At 40.8% G+C, this 25,568-nt stretch overlaps 1 protein-coding gene across 1 annotated transcript; it reads left to right on the top strand.

Annotated features, from left to right (window-relative positions):
• Positions 1–12,537: 12,537 nt before the first annotated feature.
• LOC118770302 (histidine ammonia-lyase-like) lies at positions 12,538–23,719 on the top strand. The gene is made up of 16 exons (XM_036517898.1): positions 12,538–12,610; positions 12,716–12,782; positions 13,029–13,066; positions 19,235–19,360; positions 19,450–19,589; positions 19,736–19,783; positions 20,032–20,179; positions 20,493–20,588; positions 20,786–20,844; positions 21,113–21,194; positions 21,757–21,821; positions 21,959–22,124; positions 22,545–22,679; positions 22,892–23,000; positions 23,093–23,162; positions 23,567–23,719. The coding sequence occupies exons 4-16, from the start codon at positions 19,270–19,272 to the stop codon at positions 23,645–23,647; spliced, it is 1,290 nt and encodes a 429-aa protein (XP_036373791.1). The 5' UTR covers positions 12,538–12,610; positions 12,716–12,782; positions 13,029–13,066; positions 19,235–19,269; the 3' UTR covers positions 23,648–23,719.
• Positions 23,720–25,568: the final 1,849 nt, after the last annotated feature.

Below are 25,568 nucleotides of genomic sequence, written 5' to 3'. Positions count from 1 at the left end.
GATGTGTGCAGCACCACTTTTTGAGCCCTGTGAGGCAGTTGCGGCTGGTGATTGTAAAAGTAGGGAAGGAAGGAAGGTGCGCTTGGTGAAGTTTGGTGATGGTGGTGGGAGTGTTAAGTGAGGGCATATGCAGGCGTGTAAACCCAAACACATTTAAAGCAGCAGTAAGGAGTTTTGGTCTACAACTAGTGAGCGAACTACCAAATAGACATACACAAAATACAACAACAGCACAGGAAGAACTGATAAAAGCTTGCTAGCATTGTAATTGGTGTCTTTTTGGGATATAGTTGGCAATGTTGTGCTGTGAAAGCAGTTCTTACATATTCAAGGGGTGAGCTGACCACAGGACTACATAGTGCATAGCTTGGGTGGCTAGTGGGAATGACAGTTGTGTTCTATCTTTTACATGACCATATACCATAAAAATGAATTTGCTGCATTCTGTTGTTTTAAAGCTAAATTGCTAGAATTTAAAAACAGATTGTTATAGCGATTGAAACAGATAAACTGTAGTCTTAGGGTGAACGGAATGTGCCAGGTTTAAGCTAATTACTGAGGGTACATGGGCATTCATTTGAAAAAGAAGCTGACTGTCCTGGCTGTCTGGGTAGCAAAGATATCTATGACCTTGTCATACCAATGAGGATTTCGTTGAAGCGACTTGACAATCCTCTTTTCAACCAAAATGATGGCTAAATTTTTCAGCCTGTCCTGTCCCATAGTGTCTCTGGAATGACTTTTTATTCGCTTCAGGCATGAAAAACCTCTCTCAACCCCTGCAGAGGTAGCACTGATATGCATTGCTTCATCAAGCCCGTTGAATTTCATGAAGCTAATTGCATCACAGAGTTTTCGGGATGAATGGCTCTCTGTATCACTATAAAAATGCTGCAGTTCTACTTTCAATTTCACCTCATCAAAGCGATGGCCATATGTCTCTGACAAGTTGGCCAGTGCCTGAGCTGGGAATTCTGTTTTGAAAGAGTCCAATTTTTCAAAATCTAAAAGCTCCATGAAATGCAAGCAGTCAAGATGTTGGAAGTGCTGAGTGACTTGGGCCCTGATGCTGTCATGAATGGAATCATACAGCTTTTATAGACCTGATGTTGATCCTGCTGGCCCTGTCTTCTTTTCCTCCTATGAGCTAATTCTGGGTCCTCTGTCAGTGTCGCAGCTTTAGTGCATGTCTTGTCAAAGGCCCTCTCTAATTTTAGCTATCCAGCACCTGCATAAGGTTTTCTATGCGCCTTTTGCAAAAGGAAGCATCCGTTGATTTGTGTTGCAAGATGTCAAATACAACATCAGTGTGTGAAAACAGTTCCTCGAAAGTAAAAAGGAAAAACATCAAGTCAAAGTCGTCTAATTTAGCCCTCAATCCATCAGCCAAATTTGTGGTCTCGTCAGCCATAGATGGATGTTCAAGAATGTGAGTAAACATCTCTACCAATTTGTCATAATTAGAGGCAACTGTATTCACCACCCTGGATGAGAAATTCCAACGTGTTGGAGCATTCCTAGGCATTTTAGCGCAACCAAATCCCTCAAGCGTTGCCACTCTCTTGCTGGATTTGGAAAAAAAGACATGAAGCCACCCAGCATAACGAAAAAGACTTTTGCCTTGGGGATGAACTTGACACCCTGACTAAAGACCAGATTCATGCGATGGGCATAGCAGTGAACAAACGTTGCACTAGGAGCCACTTCTCTTACTTTAGCCTGCAAACCATTAAGATCTGAGGCTGTCACTGCAGCACCATCATAAGTTTGTGCAATGAGTTTCTGTTCAAAATTCTACCCTGACATCTCGCCCACCTGACACATTGAAAAAACCCAGAAAACGTTCCTGAATCATTTCCTGATGGTCTATATATCTGACGATGACTGAGAGCTGTGAACAACAGCTTATGTCTGTGGTTTCATCAATCACATCATTTTGGATGGTTTTAGACATGCTGGTAAACACCGATGAAGACTGCGCATGGTCTGCAAGTAAATTGTCATATCATGCAATCACCTCTGCTAGCTCTCTATAGTTTCCCTTGTTGTCTGAACTGGCCCCCTTGAAATGCCCCCTGAATGTCAACTCTTGTATGCGCAGATAAGCAGTGGCATCAACCAGGCGCTTCAGAGTATCTCTTTTATGACGCACTTTTACAGTGTGCTGCACTGTTTGCATCCGTACACCCTCATCCACAACTTGATCGATTGGCATCCAGCCCAGCAATGTCAATCTAACTGCAGCACCAACGTGGTCTTTACATTTATCAGGGCGTTTTGTTGCCCTATCCAAATTCTTTATATCACTAAATCCCTGAACAGACCATGTTTGAGATTTCCCCAATCGCAGACAAGGCCAGCAATACAGATGGTTGTTCGTTAGGCTGCCAGTGAGCCATGGGTATTTCTCATCCCATGTGGTGTTGAACACACTGACCTTACCATTTGGTTTGGTAATCTTGATTTTTGGAACTGATCTCCCTGCTGCTTTGACCGTACCTTCTCACTGTAGTCCAACAAGTGAAATGGTGTATTTAATAAAACATGGACCACGTCCTTTGTTTCCATTGTGGCTTTATTAGCAATCAACAAAGCTAGCTTCCAACAGAAAAAACTTCTCGACTAAATATGACAATTCTTATCCTTGCTGTATGACTAATGACACAAGACAAGATTCTTGCATGATATCATTGATAACCCCCTCTCTCTGATTGGGTATTCACCAGCGCAGTCAGCTCTGCTGACTGGTTCACTGATGTTAGGCGCTAAATCCAGAGCCTCTGGCTAGACCCGCCCAAAGGGAGGTTTGTCCTCCCTTACTGCCATTCACCCTCATGTTAAAAGCCAGGACTCACGAGCCGCTGGGGTAACAACCATTTATAATGGACATCAATGGGAGGCTTGGGGAGGTCGGACCTTCGTACAGTAATTTTCAATTGCGGTAGGGGGTACTGTCGGTATTTTGACACGGGGAGACGATTTTTGTGACTTTGAAGTGTTAAAATAGTAATATTATCAGTATTTTAATTAAATTTTAACAGATTAATCTGTTAAATTTACATGTATTTATTTTTCTCTTGGAAGTTTATTTTCCTCTGAAATTTTAGGGAGGATGGTACTCCCTTTCCTCAATGGACGAGCCTCCTCTGCTGTGATGTGAAGTGTGTTTGAAGTGCTTTACTGCCTGGAGGGCAGATGCAGTAGTACCTTCATGTGCTCCACAGGCTTGGTGTCCAAACGTTAAGTCCAAATGCTTGTATCTAAAACCATCTATTGCTGTTGGGCCTCTGTTCACAGCAGCTAACACTACAGGACCATTCCATTTGTCTCTCTGCAGCTCCTTCTCAACCCGAAGAGAGGCCCCACATGCCCCTATGGCTTGGCCTTCAACCACTCTTTGACATGCTCAGTCAGGACCTGGGCCACCTCTGATCTTTTTAACTGAGTAGATAGGAAAAGAATTGCAAAAGATGTGACTGCCTCAAGCTGCTTCTTTACTCAAAGCAGAGATGGCTGGCTTTTGCTGTAGTATGGGAGAAGTGGAAATGTTTCCGTTATGTTTGTTGTGACCTTTCTTGAGATTGTGGTTTAGCTTGCACAGTGACTGCTGATTTTATCTTGTTTGCTTCTCATTCTGCAACAGGCTCTACCCACGCAACTCAGTTCTTAAACTGGCTGCTATCAGCCGATGTGGTACATGTGAATGTAAATTGGCGGTTTGCATGTTTTATCTGAAAATATTTGGCTTCAACCAAAGTTCATTCTCAGAGCTGTAGAGGTCATGACCATAGAATTTTTCTCCAGAACAATAATACAGGACATGTTCATTACTGACTAGTAACTAGATGAGTCCCAGATTTGACATATGAATTTAGAGTAAGTCTTAGCTGCATGCAGCTCTGGAGACATAGGTTGCTGGTCCCTTACTAAGCCTATTCATTTTCTCTGCAGCAGAGACCACAATCTTAGTCTGTCCACCTGAACCATCCGCTAGGATGATATCGTCCTGAAACCCAGTGAATGGTAGCTTCTTTAGCAACAGCAGACAGCTTGTGATGTAAAAACTAAGGATTTGGAATGGTTTATTTAGAACAGATAAAAAATCTCTGACCAAACATGTTCATTGAATGAGTCATGTCTAGCCATACCATTGGCTAGCCAGCTAAAGATCAGTTCATTGTGTAAAGCTTGAAAAAGATAAGATACTTGTGCAGCTTGCTTTTTTGTGATGTCTGTGGGTAGCGTATTTTACCCCAACTACATCCACCTCAACAACTGTCGTAAATCTTCCATCATGAGACCCTCCATGTGAAATAGGACATATTTCATTTGCTTCACTTGAAATACTTCTGTTGCTAACAAACGTAAGTCTTTTGTGATTGCTTGTAGAAGGTGCTCTTTAGCTAACTGTCACTTTCAAGAAAGTCAAGAGTAATTGCACACTTACTCTTCAGTCTTTGATGAACCAATGCCATGAAAGACCAGCTTACCTCATTACCACATCCTGGGCAGAAATACGGAAATGAAGCAATGAATAAATAAACAAATGACCTATGTCCATTTTTTACAGGTAACTGCCAAAATAAAGGAACCACTTGAGTAAACAAGGTATAAATGGTAAAATACACGTGGTTCCTTAGTTAAGCAATAACGTGCTTAACATCCCATCATGCTTAAGGTCATGTATGAAAATTCTGGGCATGCCCAGGGGCCCATTATTGTGGCTGTCATGGCTAGGGGAAGGGACCTCAGTGACTTTGAGAAGGGGATGATTGGTGGGGCATGTTTGACAGGACTTTCAGTGATGAAGACTGCTCAACTTGCTGATGTTTTATGAGGAATAATGGCTAAGGTGATGCTGCCATGGAAGTCTGAAGGAAAGACATCCTCAACTAGGAGCAACTGTGGTCAAAAGCACATACACCTTGACCGTGATGTCCATGCATCGGGTAGGGATGTGAGGCAAAATGGACAAGAAATTCTGAATCAGTTAACTGCAACTATCAATATAGGGCATGAGCAGGCAGTTTCATTAAAAACAGCCCATCTAAAACTTCACAGAGAGGTACTGTGGTCTTGTTGCAGTGTACAAACCCCTTATTTATACAGGGCAAGGTAAATTTCAAGGCCACCAGCAACGTGGGGGGAAAAAATTGCAGCCCACTTCATGTTGGAACAGCCCTGTGGCGGCTGGTGAGCTGGAAACAGGGGAAGCCTGAACACTACCTTTAAATCTATCATTACTTTCAACCTGTTCCCCTTTACTTCCTTGATTAACAATAAAACAAATAATTCACAGAATAATTGACACCAATCGCGTAATTAGTTATGATTATGGTCGCGAAACAGCGCAGATTGTCTGTAGTTTGTGTGCTTGCATAAGCTACAACATGAGATTGTTTAATTAACAAGTATGGTATTTATTGATTTAAACTACGTCAAATGCCCATGACACATCACAGCATTGCACTCAACCTAACCTAAAAGTTAATTCTCAGTAATTTAAATTGATCTAACTAAATTTAGCTCCGTTTTGTAATTTGAATTTTGTAACACAAGAAACCTATGATGTGAAACATTTAAAGCTTTGGGATTACTTGCCACTTAATTATTCAAATTGCCATCCTTGTTAATTAAACAATCTCATGCTGTAGCTTTCGCAATAGCACACAAATTTCAGACAATATGCGGTGTTTCGCGAGCATAATCATTTATTCTAATTACGCGATTGGTGTCGTCATACTGAAAGAACTGAATGAATTGGAGAAACTAAACAAATCAGCAGTAACTCTGTTGAAAAGCAGCAGACCCAAACAGTCATGAACTTTAAGAACTGGATGAAGGAAAGAACTGTAGGCACTGAAGGAGAACTAATGTACTGTGTACTGATTCGTTCTGTGATTGGGGACTTTACGTTTAATGACTCTACTAGCTCTGATATTCTGCCAAGACAACAGCTTGCCAGAATGTAGCTTGTCCTACACTCATGGTCATTTTTTGGTTTTGCAGATTTCTATCAGCTGACATAGTTTTGCGAACATAATCATTTATTCTAATTACGCGATTGGTGTCGAATATTCTGTGAATTATTTGTTTTATTGTTAATGTCCTCGGTGCTGGTTCTTAACACATATTCATATGGAAATGGGCGGGGACAAGGTGAAAAAGAATGGGATCTGGTGGATAAGTCTTTCTCATTATGCAAAAACTGCCCAATATGCTGCTACCAGGTCCTCTGTCGATATAATTTATTGACTGATACCTACCACCTTATTGGACTGGGATACAAATTCCTCCTGACCTTCTCCATTATGCAAGTGGCATGCGAACGCAGCTTTTCAACTTTAAAATGAATCAAAAATAGATTACAGAGCACTACATCACAAGAATGAAGCATTCATGCTTATGGCTGTATAAAAAAGACATTCTTATGGCTTTGGACACTGATGGAATAATCGACAGGATGGCAGAGAAGAGCGCACTGATGAGACGTCTTCTCACCACCTATGACATGCTATTCTATTCTTATTCGTTGCTTAAATATTAAATAATAAATAATGTCAACGTACAACAGCAGTGCTGCCAACTTCATATCTATTGCTTAGCCTATGTTATAAATAGGCTGTTATTGCGGGGCGTATGTTGGGGAAAAATGGGGCCGGTCCAGATGAAAATTGCCAGGGCCGAATTTTGTACCCAGTCCGACCCTGGGTAAAGAATTTTTATCTTGATGGGAATGGTCTCTTCCAGGATAACAACCCCCATCCACACAGCATGAGTGGTTATTAAATGGTTTGATGAGCATGAAAATGATGTAAACCACATGCCATGGCCTCATGGTCTCAGTTAACAAATCTCAATCCAATGAAACATGTATGGGGGACTCTTGTGCAGTCACTTAGTCACTGATTGGTTCAGTAACGATGAAACGTTTGAAAAACACACAAGTGTCTTGATACTGGATGCCACCACATAAATTGCTGACATATTCTTGTGAAAAATAACTTACATTACAGGAAGTAGCTATTAGGACACACATTACCATTTCACACCTACTGTGAGTTGAATGTATTTTTTTCTTCTTTTTCACATTTAGCAGCACACTCAGACACACTTTTCACAGCAGTATTCACAGAAGGAGACATACATTGACCACATTACAAAAAATCAAATAAGTTGTTATTTTGGGATGTTACAATTTTAAATTCATCAGTAATACATTTGCATATATTGTATATATTAATAATGATACTGCCAAAAAATAAATATTGATCTAATGACAACCTGAACTTAAGCTTGCCTAAGCAAATAGCTTCATTAGTAATTAGCTAAGAGGGTCAGGGGAGAATGACCATCATTGATTTTATTAAATGTTGGAATTTGTTTTAAACAAAAAATATTTTGTTTTAACAAAACAGCAGATTAACGCTGTATTAAAAATAGAGCGGATAGAGTCACCCTTATGTTGGAGAAGACGCATTGAACAAGATTCACTGAAGGAGACATACTGAAAGAACTGAATGAATTGGAAAAAACTAAACAAATCAGCAGTAACTCTGTTGAAAAGCAGCAGACCCAAACAGTCATGAACTTTAAGAACTGGATGAAGGAAAAAACTGTAGGCACTGAAGGAGAACTAATGTACTGTGTACTGATTCGTTCTGTGATTGGGGGCTTTACGTTCAATGACTCTACTAGCTCTGATATTCTGCCAAGACAACAGCTTGCCAGAATGTAGCTTGTCCTACACTCATGGTCATTTTTTGGTTTTGCAGATTTCTATCAGCTGACATAGTTGTCACTCAAAACATACTGGGGAGGTTGCCTGACTTTTGAGTCTAATGACTGAGTCTTTTAGAATAATGAACCAGTACATACAGTGCACTGAAAAGAATCATTCAAAAAGATTCATTCATTCAGGAGCTGCACAACACTGTTCATTTCTGTCTAGTTTGGATACCATGACGTTCATTGTCTCCACTAGACTAGGCAAAGAGCTAATTCCAGAACTTTTTAAAATCTGTTGCATTTGTGTGTTGTCTAGCACTACAGGGAATTTCCATTTTGCACCTGAGTGATCTTTGATGCTTTTTACAGGAATTCATGAATGACGGATTACAACACCATCTGTGCAGCAGAACGTGGAACCGTCACGGAGGCAGTCGTTTTGAAAGTGCTGAACTTCGAGCTTAATGTTTCAGAGGGGCAGTTCCTCCTCAGGTTGCTGATGTGTAAATACTGGGATTAACCATTCCCTGCCATAACCATTACACCACTCAGATCTGTCCGGCAAAGTTGAGGTGCAAACGGTAGCGCCGATACTCAGAGATTCAGATAGTTACAGACAGTGCTGTGAGGAAGGAGGGCTGGTCTAGGGTGGCCACACTGCCAGCTGTTTCAGATCTGTGTACTTACACAGCTGAGGGTAACAGCCTCATTAATGCCATGTGCCCATGCCTGCTATGGGGTAATAGTCAGAGGGGAAATTAGGTATGTAAAGCTCAGCAGTTTAGATGTAATGTACATGTAAACATAGCCTTAAGACCCATGTAGCCATTGGTCACTTCAACATCCAGCATTCTGTAGAATATGACTCACTGAAGCCATTATTGGTGACACCCCTGCAATGGGAGGATCATTGGGGTCACAGCATCTGATGCACAAACCTACATAAGGGACTGGGTACTTACACTTTCACATACCTTCTCCTCAAAGACTCATCAAGCAGAGGAGCATCTTTCATTGAATTCAGTTTTCTGAATAAAAGGTAGGCACAGCTCAGGATTTATTAGTTATCTATTTGTTTACTGTATTGGGTTATGGGGTATCATTTGTAAATCTCAATTTCTTTCCAGATTTAGGCTAAATCTTTTTTCATAGATCTGTAAATATTGTAAAAAGAATTTTTGCATTGCCAATGCATATATTCATCCTCAATCATATACTTAATGTATGTATTGTATCTGTGATACCAGAAAAATAGTATATTTTGAAAGAAAAAGCACTAGATTTACATTTTGAAAATAAGAATTTTGCCATTATTAAATAAGTTAACATTGCCTGTACTTCTACAATAAATATTTAACTGTAAATTGTACACAGGATTTAGCGAATCCTAACGAAATACTTCAGTTCATTCTGCCCATTCTTGCTTCATAGACAAGTGGGGCAAGAAAGTGAGAGGAACAGTGAAGATGGAACAGTGAACTCATATTTGTGCAGTGTCCATGGGAGGAACCGTTAGCTAACAGCATTCCATATGAGACTAGCTAATGGAACCACTGTTTAAGCAAAAACACATACTGGAGAAGAAACCAGAACAGAGAGATGGCCACTTAGGCCATGTTTTTCTTCAGAATATTCAGAAGTTAGTTATAAGACTATTTCCATGAATTTCTCATCAATTATTACTTCTCACAGGTTCAGGGATTACAGTCCAGCATGTCTAAGTCAAACTCCCAGTAAATATATTTACATACAACCTTCTCACATTTTTTTCATTAAAAAAGGACAGGGACAAACAGGGACAAAGATGTCAAAGGGTACATAAGGCAGCCTAAAAAACAGACACAAAGAAGGGCTAAAATGTAAAAGCAAGGTTCTTTTTTCTCAATCCTCCCACATTTGTGCCAGCTGCCCTTTGTAATTGGGAAATGAAGCCAGTTAACCAGTTATTCAGCTGTCCAATGCCTGCACAAACTTGAATGTTTTCTTTCTGACAAAGTGAACATGACTATCATGTAGTTTGTGAAATGATTTCAGAATACTGTAACCTTACAAAAACAACTAGATTTGTGTGCACTTCTGTGTGAATTATTAACAGTACGTGTGTGTGTCTGTCTGTCTGTTTGTTTGTGTACATGCGTGTGAGTGTGTGTTTGTTCATGTATGTGTGTGTGTACGTTCATCTGTGTGTGTCTCTGTTCGTGTGAATGTGTGTGTCTGTTCGTGTATGTGCCTGTTCATGTGTGTATGAACAGACGTGTGTGGGTGTGTGTGTCTGTCTGTGTGTATCTGTTTTTGTCCGTGTGTGTGTGTCTGTTTGCATGTATTTGTGTGTCTGTTCGTGTATGTGTGTGTGTCTGTTCGCGTGTATGTGTGTGTGTGTGTGTGTGTGTGTGTCTTTCATGTGTGTTGGTGAAAGTTTGTGAAAGAGGAGTTGCTGTCTGCCTCATAATACTACTACCCACAAGAACAACCTAATTACAATGCCAACTGTCTTTTTACACCAGCTGCTTCAGAATGACTCTCTTGCAGCAATTTGAATGTCAGCTGTCAAATATTGTCAGAGTGAGGAGATACCGAAGACTGCTCATAATTCAAAAACCATTCATCACAGTGCTGAATCAAAGACATTGTGAGAATCTGCACAAGTGTAGCTCTGTTTTGAGGTATTTGTATTTGATGGAATTTACACATGTAGAGCCAGAATTCACAGAGATACAGCAGTTTTAAGAGTTTAAGAGTAAGGTGAGTGCAGGCCAAAGGAGCAATTAGGGCTAAAAGAAGAATAAATAATAATAATAATAATAACAGGAACACAAGAACAGTAGTGTGCTTGCCCTGCAAGCAGCCACACTAATTACATGTCCATGCTCTAATAAAAACATGGAGGGAAACACATATCTCTGTTAGTGGAGATTACACCATCCTCACATAAAAGGTGACTCATTGATTTTTTGCAACAGTGGTATTGGTCCCTCACAAATTCACTGGCACACTTGCTCTCACGGCCTGAGGAAAGTTCTACAAAAATGACTGCAGTACCTTAATTTTATCACTGGGTGGCAAAAAAGCAACCATTTAGGGGATCCACCAAAGTTGTTTCAGTCCCCGCGAAAATGTGAGATGTTGTCATGTTTAAAAAATATAAAATGTGTATTGAGGTTAACTCAGCTGTCTCTTGTTGAGCAGATTTGTGATTTGTGTTTTCTTACTGTCCTTGCTGAAAGCAGAGGTTTTCCATTGGTCTGATTTTCAGATACTTTTACACTTTTATCCATTAATCGACATTGGACTTCGAATTATATGTTGAAGGGTGACACATATTTTCAAAATCCAGTTTTGGATATCCTGGACAATTAATGATCTGGCTGTTTTGAGGCTATTTTTTGAGAAAATTTTAAGTTTTTAATTATCTTCTGTATGACAAATCAAACTGACAACTTGTTCTTCTCTTGCAGTCATTTAAAGACAGTTCAAACTAGAGAATTAACGCCCAAGTCCCTGGATAACCATGCCTGTGTATCCTTTAATTGTCTTCAGTCATTTTGTATGTTGATGTCCGTCTGCCAGAACTGACACGTGTTATTTAGAATTGTGTCTCTATATGATGAAATTATCCTTGACAAACAGCTAGTGATACAAAGAGTGAGTCCGAGGAAATCAAAGTGAGTGATGTTATGTTATCAACTTCCATTTCTGCACTTTCTATTGCTCCGTTTACACCACAGCTACTGATAACAGGTTCAGACTGATTGCAGTGAAACCCGCTACGGCCAGTCATTTAAAAAGAAAAGGATTTACGTAGCATTCAGCTCTACTTACACATTTCGACGAGAGGGCAAACTCTAGAATAAGATGCACGTGAGCGACATGTAACCGCTGAACTCTGAAAGGAATTTGCGCAGATCAAAACAAAATGCACAAAAACGGACAAAAAATTGACAAAGTTAATTAAATAGACCTACAAGCTCTTTTCAAGAGCCAATTACGAGATAACTCATCCCCTTCTACTTTTCCATTCTATGACAGAAAGACACGTGTACGACGTGTAGTTCATTCATCTATTTAACCACCTACTGTCAGCTACATAAACTGCACGTAGGTTTTCGAACATGACTGCACAATAGCCAATAACTAGTGGGCATTTCTGTTAGTATTTCCATTGAATGCAGGATTACATTCCAGTTTTAAAATACGACTGTCTGACGTGTGACTTCAATCAGGAATCATTCTACAACATCGGTCAGAAAAAAACTGACTCATTCAGCTTGACTTCGACCACTGCTTTTAATATTTTGACAGAATTCTAGTGGTCAAACCTCCTACCTTTAGTCAAACCCGTCTCCAATCCAGTTTAAAGTACACGTTTATATTCCGGTGGCAACAAGTCAGAAATTACTTCAAATTTATGTTAATTTGGTTTAAGTTTCCTATTGAAAGCGTGATCAAGGAGTTTACTTGTTCGGACAGCTTGCAGGGACCCTTACGTGATGGAAAAGGCCGATGTTAGATCCACTTTCTGTGTGATTTCTGTCAACAGTTTATTTTCTTGGATGGGAACAGTCTCTCTACAGAACATCTGGTCGCTTTGGGGAAAGGGCTACTCGGGATAAAGGTAAACGTCTCACAAAAAGAAACAGATTTCATTTGCACGTATTCATTTCCAGACGCTCTTCTCCAGAGCGATTTACAAAACACCAGGTGGAAAACAGTACAGATAGAGCAGACTTCATATCACGTGTGAACAAAAGTTCCAATGCTGTACTACGCAGAAGTACATTAATGACAGTTCCCATGCATTTACTGATTTAGCTCACCCCGGAAGCAGAGGATGGAGTGAGACAGTCGAGAGGAGTAATAGAGAATATTATTAAGCAAAATAAAGGTATGCGATTTCATGAATCGTAAATTATCCCCATACTAACGTCATATTAACTGAACCGCACTTCCGCAATTCCTGATCTGATCTTTTTTCTCTCTTTTTTTTTAGTTGTTTACGGCATTAACACGGGGTTTGGGAAGTTTGCGAATACAGTCGTACCACAAGACCAACTCAAGTAAGTCACGTAAACTGCACTTCTTACATTCCCCCATTATTTGGCCCCCATATTCACATAGTAGACGTTTAACTGATAGTTCTGAAAAGAACGTAAACTTAAATAAACACCCTTAAAGACAACATACACTTACTGGATCAAGACAGTCAGATTGGCACCCGCAGCAAATGGATGGCAAATCAGTCCAAAGACTGCCCCCCTCTGACGAATAGTTACTCTGCATCATCTCGTGTGCTTGGTTCTTAGGGAGCTGCAGGAAAATCTCATCCGTTCTCATGCAGCAGGTGAGCATTCCGTCTTTCCTTCATGAAAATGATCTGTGACCAGTGGTAGAAATGGACCGAGCGCATTTCAGTTCCGGGAGTGGAGTTCTGGAACTGGAATTACGTCCTGGTACAAATTGCTGTGTGTTGGTTGATTCTGATGACATTTCCTACCTTGTAAATCATATACTGTACGCTCTGTCATTGTGCTCAATGCGCCGATATGAGACGCTTGGGATCTTTGCGCCTTTATCCTTCATCAGTCGCTTTTTCACACGCACCCCAAGGCACATTCATGCTCGAAACGCACAATTCGCCACACAGCCAATGACACTGCAACAGTTGTAACAATTGTCCCAACTGTTACAGCCGTTTATGGGCTGTACAGGTAACAGTTAGGGTTCACGTCACAAGGTCGTATGGAACGCTTCATGTGTTTAACTTAAATTCAGTGTCTATTTTAATATGTTATTTGAGTTACAATTTAACATGTGGTAATTATCCGGTTAAAAGACGTTTCTGAGTAATTATTGTTTTAGTCTGAAAAGTAGCCTCAGAGTTTTGTTAAGGAACGAAACTTGAATAATAAGAATAAGAAAGAATAAGAAATACTTTATTAATCCCGAAGGAAATTTGATTTGATTATTTAATTATTTAATATGATCATATAATAATATATAATAATAACCATTACTATTATGAAGTTCAAAGGCTAATCTGGTGAGAGCACTTTGCAGCGAACACCGCCTCGCACAGTACGCAGAGAGCACAGTACTTTTTTGCATTAACAAAAAGATTTATAGGGGTATTAATGCAAGCCCCGTTTTGTGTAAATGTGTATTTACTCGTTTAGTAAGTATGCAGATGTGACAGTGTGGAATATGCAGATGAAAATGAGCTCACTTTATGAGCGTGCTTTTGCATGCAATATCAGCATTTATGCTCATAACAAAAATGCATAATTACAACTTGCACATCCAATTTAACTGCAGCAGTGTCCAAGGTCGTCAAATGTATATGCGCTTGTAAAGAAGTCTATATAGTATCTGCCACCCTAATTTATATTTAAACAGTTATAGTTCTCCCACTCTCTGTATTTGTAAAGTGTTTAACATAAAACAATTATACATGGAGATATGCAGAAATTTGTCCACATTATGAATGTGACTGTAATGTTTTTGGACTGTTTATTAATATATAAAACATGGACATTGGTTTGCACTAGCATTGCAAAGTCTACTGGACAACAATCTTTGTGAATGGTTCCTCAAAAAATTGCAAAGGTAAAACACCTTTAAATAAACTGTGCTTTAAATCATTGGAATATCAAAAAACACAATTCACTGTTTTTATAAAACTGTTTTGTTAATAGGTACGTTTTCTTTGAACAAGAGTTTTTTCATTTTTTAGAATATTTCAAGGCAGCTAATAAGGTGAATTAAGTGGACTGGAAGGAGAAACAAAGGGATACACAAAGGTTAAAAGGAGATGCAAAAGTGGTTAGCTACCTCCAAAGAATGCAAGTTACAGCCTCCTTGAACTAGCCTAGCAGCTTCCATACCCATACAACCAGTTAGAAAGCTAAGGCCTAAAAGCTACCAACTCTGGTCAATCTATCATGAATCCACAGTGTTTGTTTGTACTGGAAGTGCCATTCTACCTGCCATTTCCAGCATGCTTCCACTGCCACAAGGGCAATCTCTGCCCAATTCTACAACATCTCCAGTATAGCAGCTTCCACAGTCAGAGAGCCAGATTGAAAACTTCATTTTAACAGGAAAGGATATTTATTTGGCCTTTTTGTTAGTCAAATCATAATTTGAATAGGAGTTTTTGAGAAATATGTTGCAAATTTTCCAAATGTATTTCATTTAGCTTGCATGCTACCTGAACTGATGCTAATGACAATACTTTTAAGTAGAAATTGTAAAAATGGTTTTAATCAGCGCTTGGGAATAAAACCCAGAACTTCTGGCCTATAAACCCTGCTCTGTACCAGTATGCCACAAATCTGCTTGACATCGTCTGAGGAATGCATAGGCACATTACTAGCTGGATAAAGGATGCAATTAAATGGTGTAACAAGGGGACCATAGCTGACATAGTGCACCCAACCCTGGCAAAAAGGAGCCAGTTGAGTTCCATCACCGCCAACTCCTGGTCATTGCCGGATAATTGCGAAACCCAGACTCAAATGTAGACTTCCCGGGTCTATGAGTCTCAGTCTGCGCCCAGAAGAAGGCATCTGCAACTACCTGATTTCATACAACAGTGCTATGATGAAATTAGTGTGCCTGTCCACATATTTTGAGGAAGGTATTCACACCGTTTAGCATAATGTTGTACCCCTGAAAGGGCAGAGAATGATGGAGCTACAGCTCGTAGTGCTTTTTCAATAACGGCTTTTATCGTCAATGAATTATGCAAACATATTGAACACATATTTCAAACAGACACATAAGCATGTTTTTACATTCTCTTTCAGTGGTTCACTTAGTTTTCCAAATTAAACTTTAGTTTATGTAACGGGTGGTATCTTGCGTTGTGTTTTAATGTTTTAATTTGCCTTTAGCTCAACTGGCAACGACGCTGACTTTAAGGGGTTGGCAGTGAGCAGTAAGAACCTCGGTTCGAAACTCGCTCGCTCGCCGACCCACGTAACATCATATTAAAAAAAAACACAACGCAAGATACCACCCGTTACATTGGTGCCGTGACTCGGATCACTGGCTAAAGCACAGCTTGGCCGCCAGTGGTCGCTGAGGAGTCAGAGGAGGTCAAAGGGGGGTGAGTGTAGCGGAGCTGAAGTGATTAGCTCGTGTGAGTCCTGCGTAAAGCCTTAGGTAGCGGGTAGCAGGTAGCCGAGTGGTTGCAGCGGCTACGTCACTCCCTCTGAGACCTGGCTAAGTAGCGTTGTTGCCGGCAGGCTAACGGCAATTTGCCTTTAGCTCAACTGGCAACGACGCTGGCTTTAAGGGGTTGGCAGTGAGCAGTAAGAACCTCGGTTCGAAACTCGCTCGCTCGCCGACCCACGTAACATCACATTAAAAACACAACGCAAGATACCACCCGTTACATTTACACTTGTACCCTGTTTATCATTTCAGTTATAAAATACGTACTTCCTTTACAAAATCCCGAATGATAAGAAAAATTGTCCAACAATACTTTTCATTTATCCAAATGTCAATTCCTATAGCTACAATGCGAATGAGAATGATACGCGGACACACTTACATGTACCTAAATAACCAAAAGAATGTCATCTAAACAGACTGCACTGACGGTGAGCTATCACGCACATTTCACGTGCTGCTCTCGTGCATCTATCTAGCTAACATTGTTTTTTCATACTGAACTCGGTATGAACTTCACAAACCATTTAGTATGGACAATTATAATTCTAACACATTCACGAAAAGTGTAGTACTCAATAGTGACCGTGTAACAAGTATACGATACCTAGAGAAGCTAGCTAGCAATTGCTTTTCATTAACTAAGATTTCGGTTCGTTCTATAGCATTTTCTTTTTGCAAACAAAACTCGAAATAAACTTAACAAAAACACTTAACATGGGCTCAGTTATAATTATGGCATTTTAACAAAACAATTACCGACTATATTAGTGGTATATAATACCTGAAAAGGGAGAGAATGATGGAGCTACAACTCGTAACGCGTTTCAATAACGGCTTTATCGTCAATGAGGAAAGCACTGCGATCTCCCCCTACTGGATGGACATAGGCGTGACTAATCAATTAAAAATCAGCATAAAAGGGCCTAACAGAAGATCACCGGTCCATCCTTACTCTCACATTTTTAACAGACTTCTGACTATATTACAGAAACAAATAATTCAGACGAGCTATATTCAAATATTCTTATCCTTCAGCTCGTGCTTATGAATTGACACCATCACCCCATAAATCCAAACACCAAATCCAATCAATACACATTTTAAGGTGTCACAATAACACCATAACAAATAATTCACAGAATAATTGACACCAATCGCGTAAATGGAGTAAATTATGCTCGCGAAACAGCGCAGATTGTCTGTAGTTTGTGTTCTTGCGAAAGCTACAGCATGAGATTGTTTAATTAACGTTCTAACCGTTATTATCCATTGCACTCAACCTAACCTAAAAGTTTATTCTCAGTAATTTAAATTGATCTAACTAAATTTAGCTCCGTTTTGTAATTTGAATTTTGCAACACAAGAAACCTATAATGTGAAACATTTAAAGCTTTGGGATTACTTGCCGCTTAATTATTCAAATTGCCATCCTTGCTAATTAAACAACCTCATTCTGTAGCTTTCGCAATAGCGCACAAACTACAGACAATCTGCGCTGGTTTGCGAGCATAATCATTTACTCTATTTACGCATTGGTGTCAATTATTTTGTGAATTATTTGTTTTATTGTAAATCAAGGAGGATAAAGGGGGACAGGTTGAAAGTAATGATAGATTTAAAGGTAATGTTTCAGCCACCCCTGTTTCCAGCTCACCAGCTGCCACTGATATACATATATCATTTGCTAATACACCCCATATGCCTGCCCTGGTCTTTAGTCACAGCCTCTGTGACTTCTTGTGCTCACTGCTGCAGGCCTCTATTTCTGAACTCTTTATTGCATCTAGGCAGACACATCCTTTTGATTGATTAGAAACTTAGTGAAAAGCAAGGGTTACTCTTTCATTCTAAGTCACTATTGTCTAGTTTCATTTTAGTTTTGGTGTAGCAGTTTGATACGCTGTCAAAATATTTTTTATAATCTTTAAGTGACCAGAGAACTGTCGGTGTATTCAGGGTGTGTTTTTGTTGTCATGAGAAGCTGCAGTTAACAGAAGGCCTTAGGCCATTGACTGGAGCAAGAGTGTAAAGTTCTTGGCTTACAGGCTATGGTGGGAAACATTATCATGCATGTGGAAGACCTGATATGCACCATAAAGCATATCTTTTTTCATTATTGACCAGTGTTCTGCATTAAGGATATTTAGAAGCCATTTATATTGCATGCAGTGTCGGTCTAACTGCAGTCATCTCCCTCTGGATCTGTAATGGTGAGCAGGAAGGACCCAGATGCAGAGATAACTCAAGGAACACAGGAGGATTATAACAGACAAAGAACAAACAGAAGGCACAGAGCACAGGCAAGCTCAAGATTGAGCAAGGAACACTACAACAGGCAGGGTTTAAATACAGCAAACACTCAAGACTTATTACAAACAGGTGTGAACAATCAGACAATGATTAGACATACACAGTGCAAACACAAACAGGAAGTAGAGTCCCTCTGCTGGATGCAGCAGGCAACTGGGATAGGCTGTCAGGAGGATGCCTGCTGGTCATTGCGGGAAGCCGTCCCTGAAGCCCTGACAGGATCTTCATACAGGTCTACTTCATACAGATAAACGAGGAAGTGATCTTCAACTTTAAAATGACCATAGAGGGCACCCCATAGAACATGAGATAAGCTACACAGCTACACTGCAGCTAACAGAATAAAAACATCTGGTGGCCATGCACAATCAGTACTGCACCCTATTTGTTTACGACAGAAATACGTGATCAAATGTTGTGCAGGCCCACTTCCACGCCCAAAAAGCCAGTTAGTACACTCCAGCCTTTCTGCACTCAAAGTCCAGATTTCCAGTGTGGCAATATGATTCTCTCCCCTAAATGTTTCTGATTTTTTATTTCAGTGATCACTTTATTTGTTTTTTTCTGAGATATATCATATTTCTAAGTGTTGTAACTATCACATGCAAAATGGCTAGTGGCAAATTTATGATCAAAAACTCACCAGAACACAGCATTTAGTTACTCATTTCACAGATTTTTCTGCCTGGGGATCACTCCCTCACACCCCTCTAGGTGGGCTCATCCAGTGAATTTGTTCCATTTCCACCACTGTCTGTGACTGATAATCACATCTCCTGCTACTATCAGAAAAATTACTGAGAATCTCTGCAATCACTGGCTCTTAGTGCTGCCTTTTACATTGCAGTCTGGGCTGAGGGGTTGAGTTTAGGCAGCTAGACTCTGAGGCTGTAGGACAGCTTATTGGGCCTGCTGTTGATGAAGCTGTGGCACAACTTATTGGTGCTGCTGTTGGTGAAGCTGTGGCACAGCTTATTTGAGCTGTTAGTGAAGCTGTGGAGTTTCCCTTTTTTACTTCAAGGTGTGGGCAGCCCTCTGAGCCCTGAGCGGACCCGCATGCTGCTGGCTCTGAGGATCAATGTTCTGGCCAAAGGCTACAGCGGCGTCTCCCTGGATACTCTCCACAGGATGGTCGAGGCCTTCAACGGTAACCCAGAGTCTGATCATCATGCTTCCTGTCAGTGCTTTGTCACTGTAAAGGGAAGCGGGAGGGTGACCTGTGTCCTGTCTCCACAGTGTCCTGCCTCTCCTACGTCCCTGAGAAGGGGACGGTTGGTGCCAGTGGAGACCTTGCACCCCTGTCTCACCTGACCCTGGGGCTGATGGGGGAGGGGAAAATGTGGTCACCGTCAACTGGCTGGGCCGATGCCAAAGTTGTAAGACCAACTCAGAAACTCAGCATTCTTCAGCTCAGCAACTGTATTTGCACAAAATCAGAGCCAACAGCTACCAAAATGCCTTCACTGACTTCATTCTGCTGACATCCATATCTTCACTCTGCTCTATTCTTACATTGTTTTAGGTGCTAGAGGCCCATGGACTGAAGCCCCTCTCACTTGGTCCCAAAGAGGTAAATCTCATTCTCACCCTATCTTCATTCCCATGATATCTTCATTCCTATCACTTATTCTTTTATCATCTTTATTCTCATCTTTACTCTCATCCTCATTCTAATCGATTATTCATTCTCTCCACTACAATTTAGTAGGGAAGAAATGATCTCTTCTGTTTGTGTGGGCATTATTGACTCTGTCAATGCATGGTGGAAAAAGATTGCTCACTTGTGTTGCTGTTTTTCTCTGATCCTCTCTCTTCCAGGGCTTGGCCCTGATCAACGGGACCCAGCTGATCACATGTCTGGGAGCAGAGGCTGTGGAGAGGGCCCAGGCCATCGCTAGGCAGGCTGACATCATTGCAGCATTGACATTACAGGTGCTGAAGGGAACAACCAAGGCCTTTGACAGAGGTAAGGGAGGCCTCTATCAGCTGATCTGACTGTGTATAATAGTGGTGAAGGAGGTTTTTATCACCTGATCAGATTGATTGATCTGAATGGTTATAAAGAAATCTTGAATGAATGGATATTGTTCTCCATTTATAATGAAACTTATCTGTAACTCTTATGGATATGCCCTTTATGATAAGCTAATTAACTGAAGGAGTAATACAATTGCAAAAAGCCTTTTGAGCAGTTCTGTAGAAACTGTAAGGATTCTGTTGGAAAGTGGTGTAAAGTTTGATTGGTTAAAATGAAGCTCCTCCTGGCATCTCTCTACCAGATATCCAGGCAGTACGGCCACACCCAGGCCAGATAGAGGTGGCATGGAGATTCCGCTCTGTGCTGGACTCTGATGTCTTTACCTCTGAGATCACAGGTGAGCCACACTATGGCAGACTGGTCAGAGGGGCTCTGAATTGCCTTGACTGGTAAAACACTAACATTCTGTTTGCTGAACATCCGGAAATGGAAAAATGTGCTTGTGATAGTGGAACTCATGATCTCATATTCTCTAATCTTTTCTGGAACTCCCACCTGTGATGTCACATGTCCTGTGATGTATTTCCTCTCCAGAGGCAAACAGACCATTTGAGAAGGTCCAGGATGCTTATACCCTGCGTTGCTGCCCCCAGGTAATCTACACCGTCTCTAAGGGCTGCATGTGAATTGCTTCTCCTGGTAAACAAAGGCTACATCCTTACCCACTGCTCAGGTGTAACATATTTACGTTCGCATATAGCCAATTAGCATGCACTCAAATCCAGAGCAGTTTATGAACATGCTTACAAATAGGTTAGGCTAAGAGTAGAGACAACACCAAATCATATCAGCGCTCTAGAGTAGTCTGTTGAGTACATCTACAGTTATCTGTTTGTAACTCCTGTGTCTGATATCCCACAGGTCCACGGTGTGGCCAATGACACCATCGCTTTTGTCAAGAGCATCATCACCACTGAGATGAACAGTGCCACTGATAACCCAATATCCCCACAATGCCCTTGCACTTTACACATCCTATTCTCCAGTAGGGGGAAGAGAGTCCTAGACACACTGTGGCATTTATTCCTGTTAGATCCTGGCATTCACCGATGTTCTGAATGACACATTTTTAATAGGCTGTTAGCAGAGCAACAGCATTTCAATAATGGCAGTTCTTTTTAATGTTTTTGCCTCATATTTCTTCCAGAATTGTTAAGTGTGGACTTTTCATAAATGTAGTTCCTGAAGTTCTTTTGATTTACTCTTTTGATTGTACTTTTGAATTTTATGCCATGAGGTAAGACCTCATTAATAGCTTTGGTGACAATAGAAGCACTAATTGGCAGTTCCTCTCCAATTTACTTGCACACTTGTGGCATAAAAAGGTTGCCAACAGGGTAACACTGTTTCACTGATGAAGGTGGCATGTGGAAACAATGAAGTCATTTAGCCTTTTCCTCATTCATAAGCATTGGATTGGAGTGTGGATCTTTTCATGAATGTGTGTTCTGAACGCTGTCACAGACAGTGTTCACCGGCTGATGAACCTTAACGCTTCCTGCAGCTGGTTTTTGCTAAGCGGGACCTGACTCTCTCAGGAGGAAATTTCCATGGCGAGTACCCAGCCAAGGTCTGTCTTTTCTCCTCTTGTATTAGTGACAATCACCAAACACAGGTCTCACATAAATACTGTAATGCTGTAGCAGTATTTCTGCCCTGATGCAATGTCATAGAAATGTTGAAAGAACGTTATTGTCTCCTCCCCAGTCTCTGGACTTCCTGGCCATTGGGGTGCATGAGCTGGCCTCCATCAGTGAGCGCAGGATCGAGAGGCTGTGTAACCCCTCCCTCAGTGAGCTGCCTGCCTTCCTGGTCAGCGAGGGGGGTCTGAACTCGGGGTTCATGATCGCCCACTGCACCGCTGCGGCTCTGGGTCAGTCAGTGATGAATAATGAAAATGAATATATGTGCATATTTGTCTGTGTGTGTACGTGTGGGTTGAAATATATGCATATGTACGTGTGTGTGTGTGCCTGTAGGTGTGTGTGTACATATGAGTGGGTTGGCATACATATATGTGTTTGTGTGTGTGTGTGTGTGTGTGTGTGTGTATGTGTGTGTGGGTTTATGTGCAGGAATTAGTGGGTTGGAGTGCATGTGTATGCATGTGTGTGTATAAGAACATAAGAGCATAAGAACATATTATGATGACAACAGGCCATTCGGCCCAACTAAGCTCGCCACTACAATTAAAGAGTATCCAAAACTGCATCATATGTGTGTGTGCATGCGTGTGTGTGTGTGTGTGTTTTATGTCCTCCAGTCAGTAGTGACAGCTCTCTGTACCCTGCAGTGTCAGAGAATAAGGTGCTGTGCCATCCCTCCTCTGTCGACTCCCTGTCCACCAGCGCTGCCACTGAGGACCATGTGTCGATGGGTGGCTGGGCGGCCAGGAAGGCCCTGAGGGTGGTGGAGCACGTGGAGCAAGGTAAACCAAATAACTGTGACTCTGGGTCTGGCTCTGGAAACTGCAGGGCTTGCAGATGTGCACTGTTCACAGACATTTCTGTAATCAGTGGCTTTTAGCTGCCATGGAATTAGCTGCCCATTTACGACCTATTTTCCGTAAGTCCAACTCTTTCGTCCAGTCACAGAGAATATGAAACTGTTTCAGCTACTTAATGTCCCCCTCCCCCCCAGTTCTGGCCATCGAGCTACTGGCCGCCTGTCAAGCCCTGGAGCTTCTCCGGCCCCTGAAGACCACGCCCCCTCTGGAGGCAGTCCACCAGTTGGTGCGCTCCACTGTCAGGTAGGGTGCCTTATCATTCTGGGGTTCTGGAACTCTGCAGTGTGTTCTGGAATGATCCCTGTAACCCTCCCTTACTGTTATCCCCTCCCCAGGCCGTGGGATAAGGACCGAGTCATGCATCCCGACATTGAGGCAGCTCACCGACTCCTGCTGGAGGAGAAGGCAAACGGCTCTTCCTCTCACAAACCAAACTGCATTTTTTCTGATTCTGTGATATGAAACATGAGTGTAATCCTATATTGTAGTAACAATCAGTAATCAATCAGATGGACAGCATGGGGTTCATATGTTCTATAAGTAGGAGTTTGGGGTGAGGACATAATATTATGTTTTATGATAAATTGTACATAGATTAGATTATGATGAGTGAGTGATGATTGATTGCAATGTGATAGATTGTGTGGGTTAGGACATATAGACTGTATTATGATGGATTATATGGATTTAGGACATATATGTTGCATTATAATAGATTATATAGGTTTAGGACATATATATTGGGTTATGATGGACTGTATAACATGAGAAAAGAAGGACTGATCCCAATGTCTCCACCCTTTTCCCAGGTGTGGGAAGTGGTGCATCCATTCATGGAGCAGTACAGAGGGGAAGAGGGATCCAGCTCTACGAAAAGAGCCCAGGTCTAGGCTCAATGAGGAGGCTGCCCGCTTCTGCCCACTCAGCTCAAACCTGCTGAACCACTGTGACAATGACTTTCAGACCCCAGTTTTTTAATAAATAAAGTCAGAAATATCTGCTTTGTGTTGTCAATTACTGGGTATTATATTTTTCTTTTCACTTTTGTTTTGGCGATGAATTTGCTCCACGGTAACTCATGTAATTTCTTTTTAAAACACCAGTTAATTTTTTGTGTGTACACCTTGCCATGTTAAGAGTAAATAAGTCAGCTTTAATTGAGACACTTCAACAAACCACATGACAAAAGATTAAAACGACTCTCTTCTGCATGGACTTTGATTATGGATTTTACTCCATCCTCTTGTCTTACAAAATTATACTTGTAATACTTGTTAGCAGGGTTGGGGACAATTCCACAAATTTCAATTCAATTCCCTCTCCCTGTAAATTAAATCAATTCAATTCCATTTCAGATTAGGTCCTTTAATTCATAGTCATTCCAGTTCCTCTCAATTCCCCATTCAATTTTAAAAATACCATTCCCAATTCAATATCCTCCACAAGAATTCCCTAAATTCATTTCCCTCTGTAGATGGTCTCCTACTATAAATGAAATTATATTAAAATTTTCTTTTTAATTGTATATACTGTATATATTTTTAAAAAGCAATCTAAGAATCTAACATACTTGTTATCTTTATCTGCTAGTTTGTGCCTTTCCTGGCCAACCTTTGAATCCTGGGCATGCAGTGGCTCTAATATTGTTGACTCTGTATGGCTTTTTGCTTGTGTTGTACTCTACCTCACAAGTAAGTTGCTTTGGATAAAAGCATCTGCCAAAAAATAAATGTAAATCTAAATGTGAGATGTGGAAGAAAAATGTGTGTGAATGCTGATGATTCATGAAGAATGTAAATTATGACCCTTGCTCTATTTCTTGAAGCTGTATGTAGCCGGTTGATGACCTGAGAACTATTTTGCAGTCACATTGTCACATTGGTTGTGTGTGTCAGAAGTCATGTATGAAAACCCTATATAAGAGGATGTTTCTAACAATATATCAAAGTTATCTGCATCTCCTGTCTAGGGTGTATGTGTTGACTCTCCCCCGGAGTACGAGAATAAAGCTTTGCTCCTCTAAACCAGAAGAACTGCACCGCCTGAATTAATCTTTGACAGTAGATTAATTCAGTTCCCTAAGTTTAAATTCCCTTACTATGCAGATCCTACAAACACTTAGTTTACCTTTTACAAACCCTATCTGAAGTCAGGTATTAGTTTTATTCACGTTATTTTAACCGCGCAAAATATTTCTTGCAGGGCAACCATGGGTTTTTGATCAAACCACAATTACGACACAGTTAATCGTATTTAGAGATAAGGCACCCGGTGTTATTGGTCAGTTTTAATCTTGCGACTTTTAAAAACGAAGTGGAAGAAACGGAACATGGCCTGTGTCATCTTTTAGTTTTCCACGCTGAGGAAAATGTCATCTTTGCAAGTGGCATGAGTTAACGATCATAATTTGATGATCCCTTACGAACTTCTTAATGAGCGTGCGGTGTGTCCTGTATGTTAAAAGCAAACAGCCACACAAAGTCCATCTTGCTGTAAATACTAACCCGATGGTCCTGCAGGGGAGCAAGTCGGAGCTATCCCAACTATCCCAAGTCCTGAACCAGCTTTGCCTGGCTGAGAGAATCAACCTTTGCAGATATAAGAGTATAAGAGTATAACAGTATAAGATATAAGAACGCTGCAAATGATGAAAAAAAAAACCCCAACGTGTTACAATACCAATAGGTAATTAAAACATCAGCATCTATTCTATCAAATGTTTTAAGTGATCTAAAGTCATGCTACTGTATTTAGAAATACATGCACAAAATCAAATAGGATTGTTTTCTTCATTAATAGATATTGTATATG

This window comes from Megalops cyprinoides, chromosome 23, assembly GCF_013368585.1.
Source record: "Megalops cyprinoides isolate fMegCyp1 chromosome 23, fMegCyp1.pri, whole genome shotgun sequence".
Classification (NCBI taxonomy): domain Eukaryota; kingdom Metazoa; phylum Chordata; class Actinopteri; order Elopiformes; family Megalopidae; genus Megalops; species Megalops cyprinoides.
This window is presented reverse-complemented; position numbering and strand designations above follow the sequence as displayed.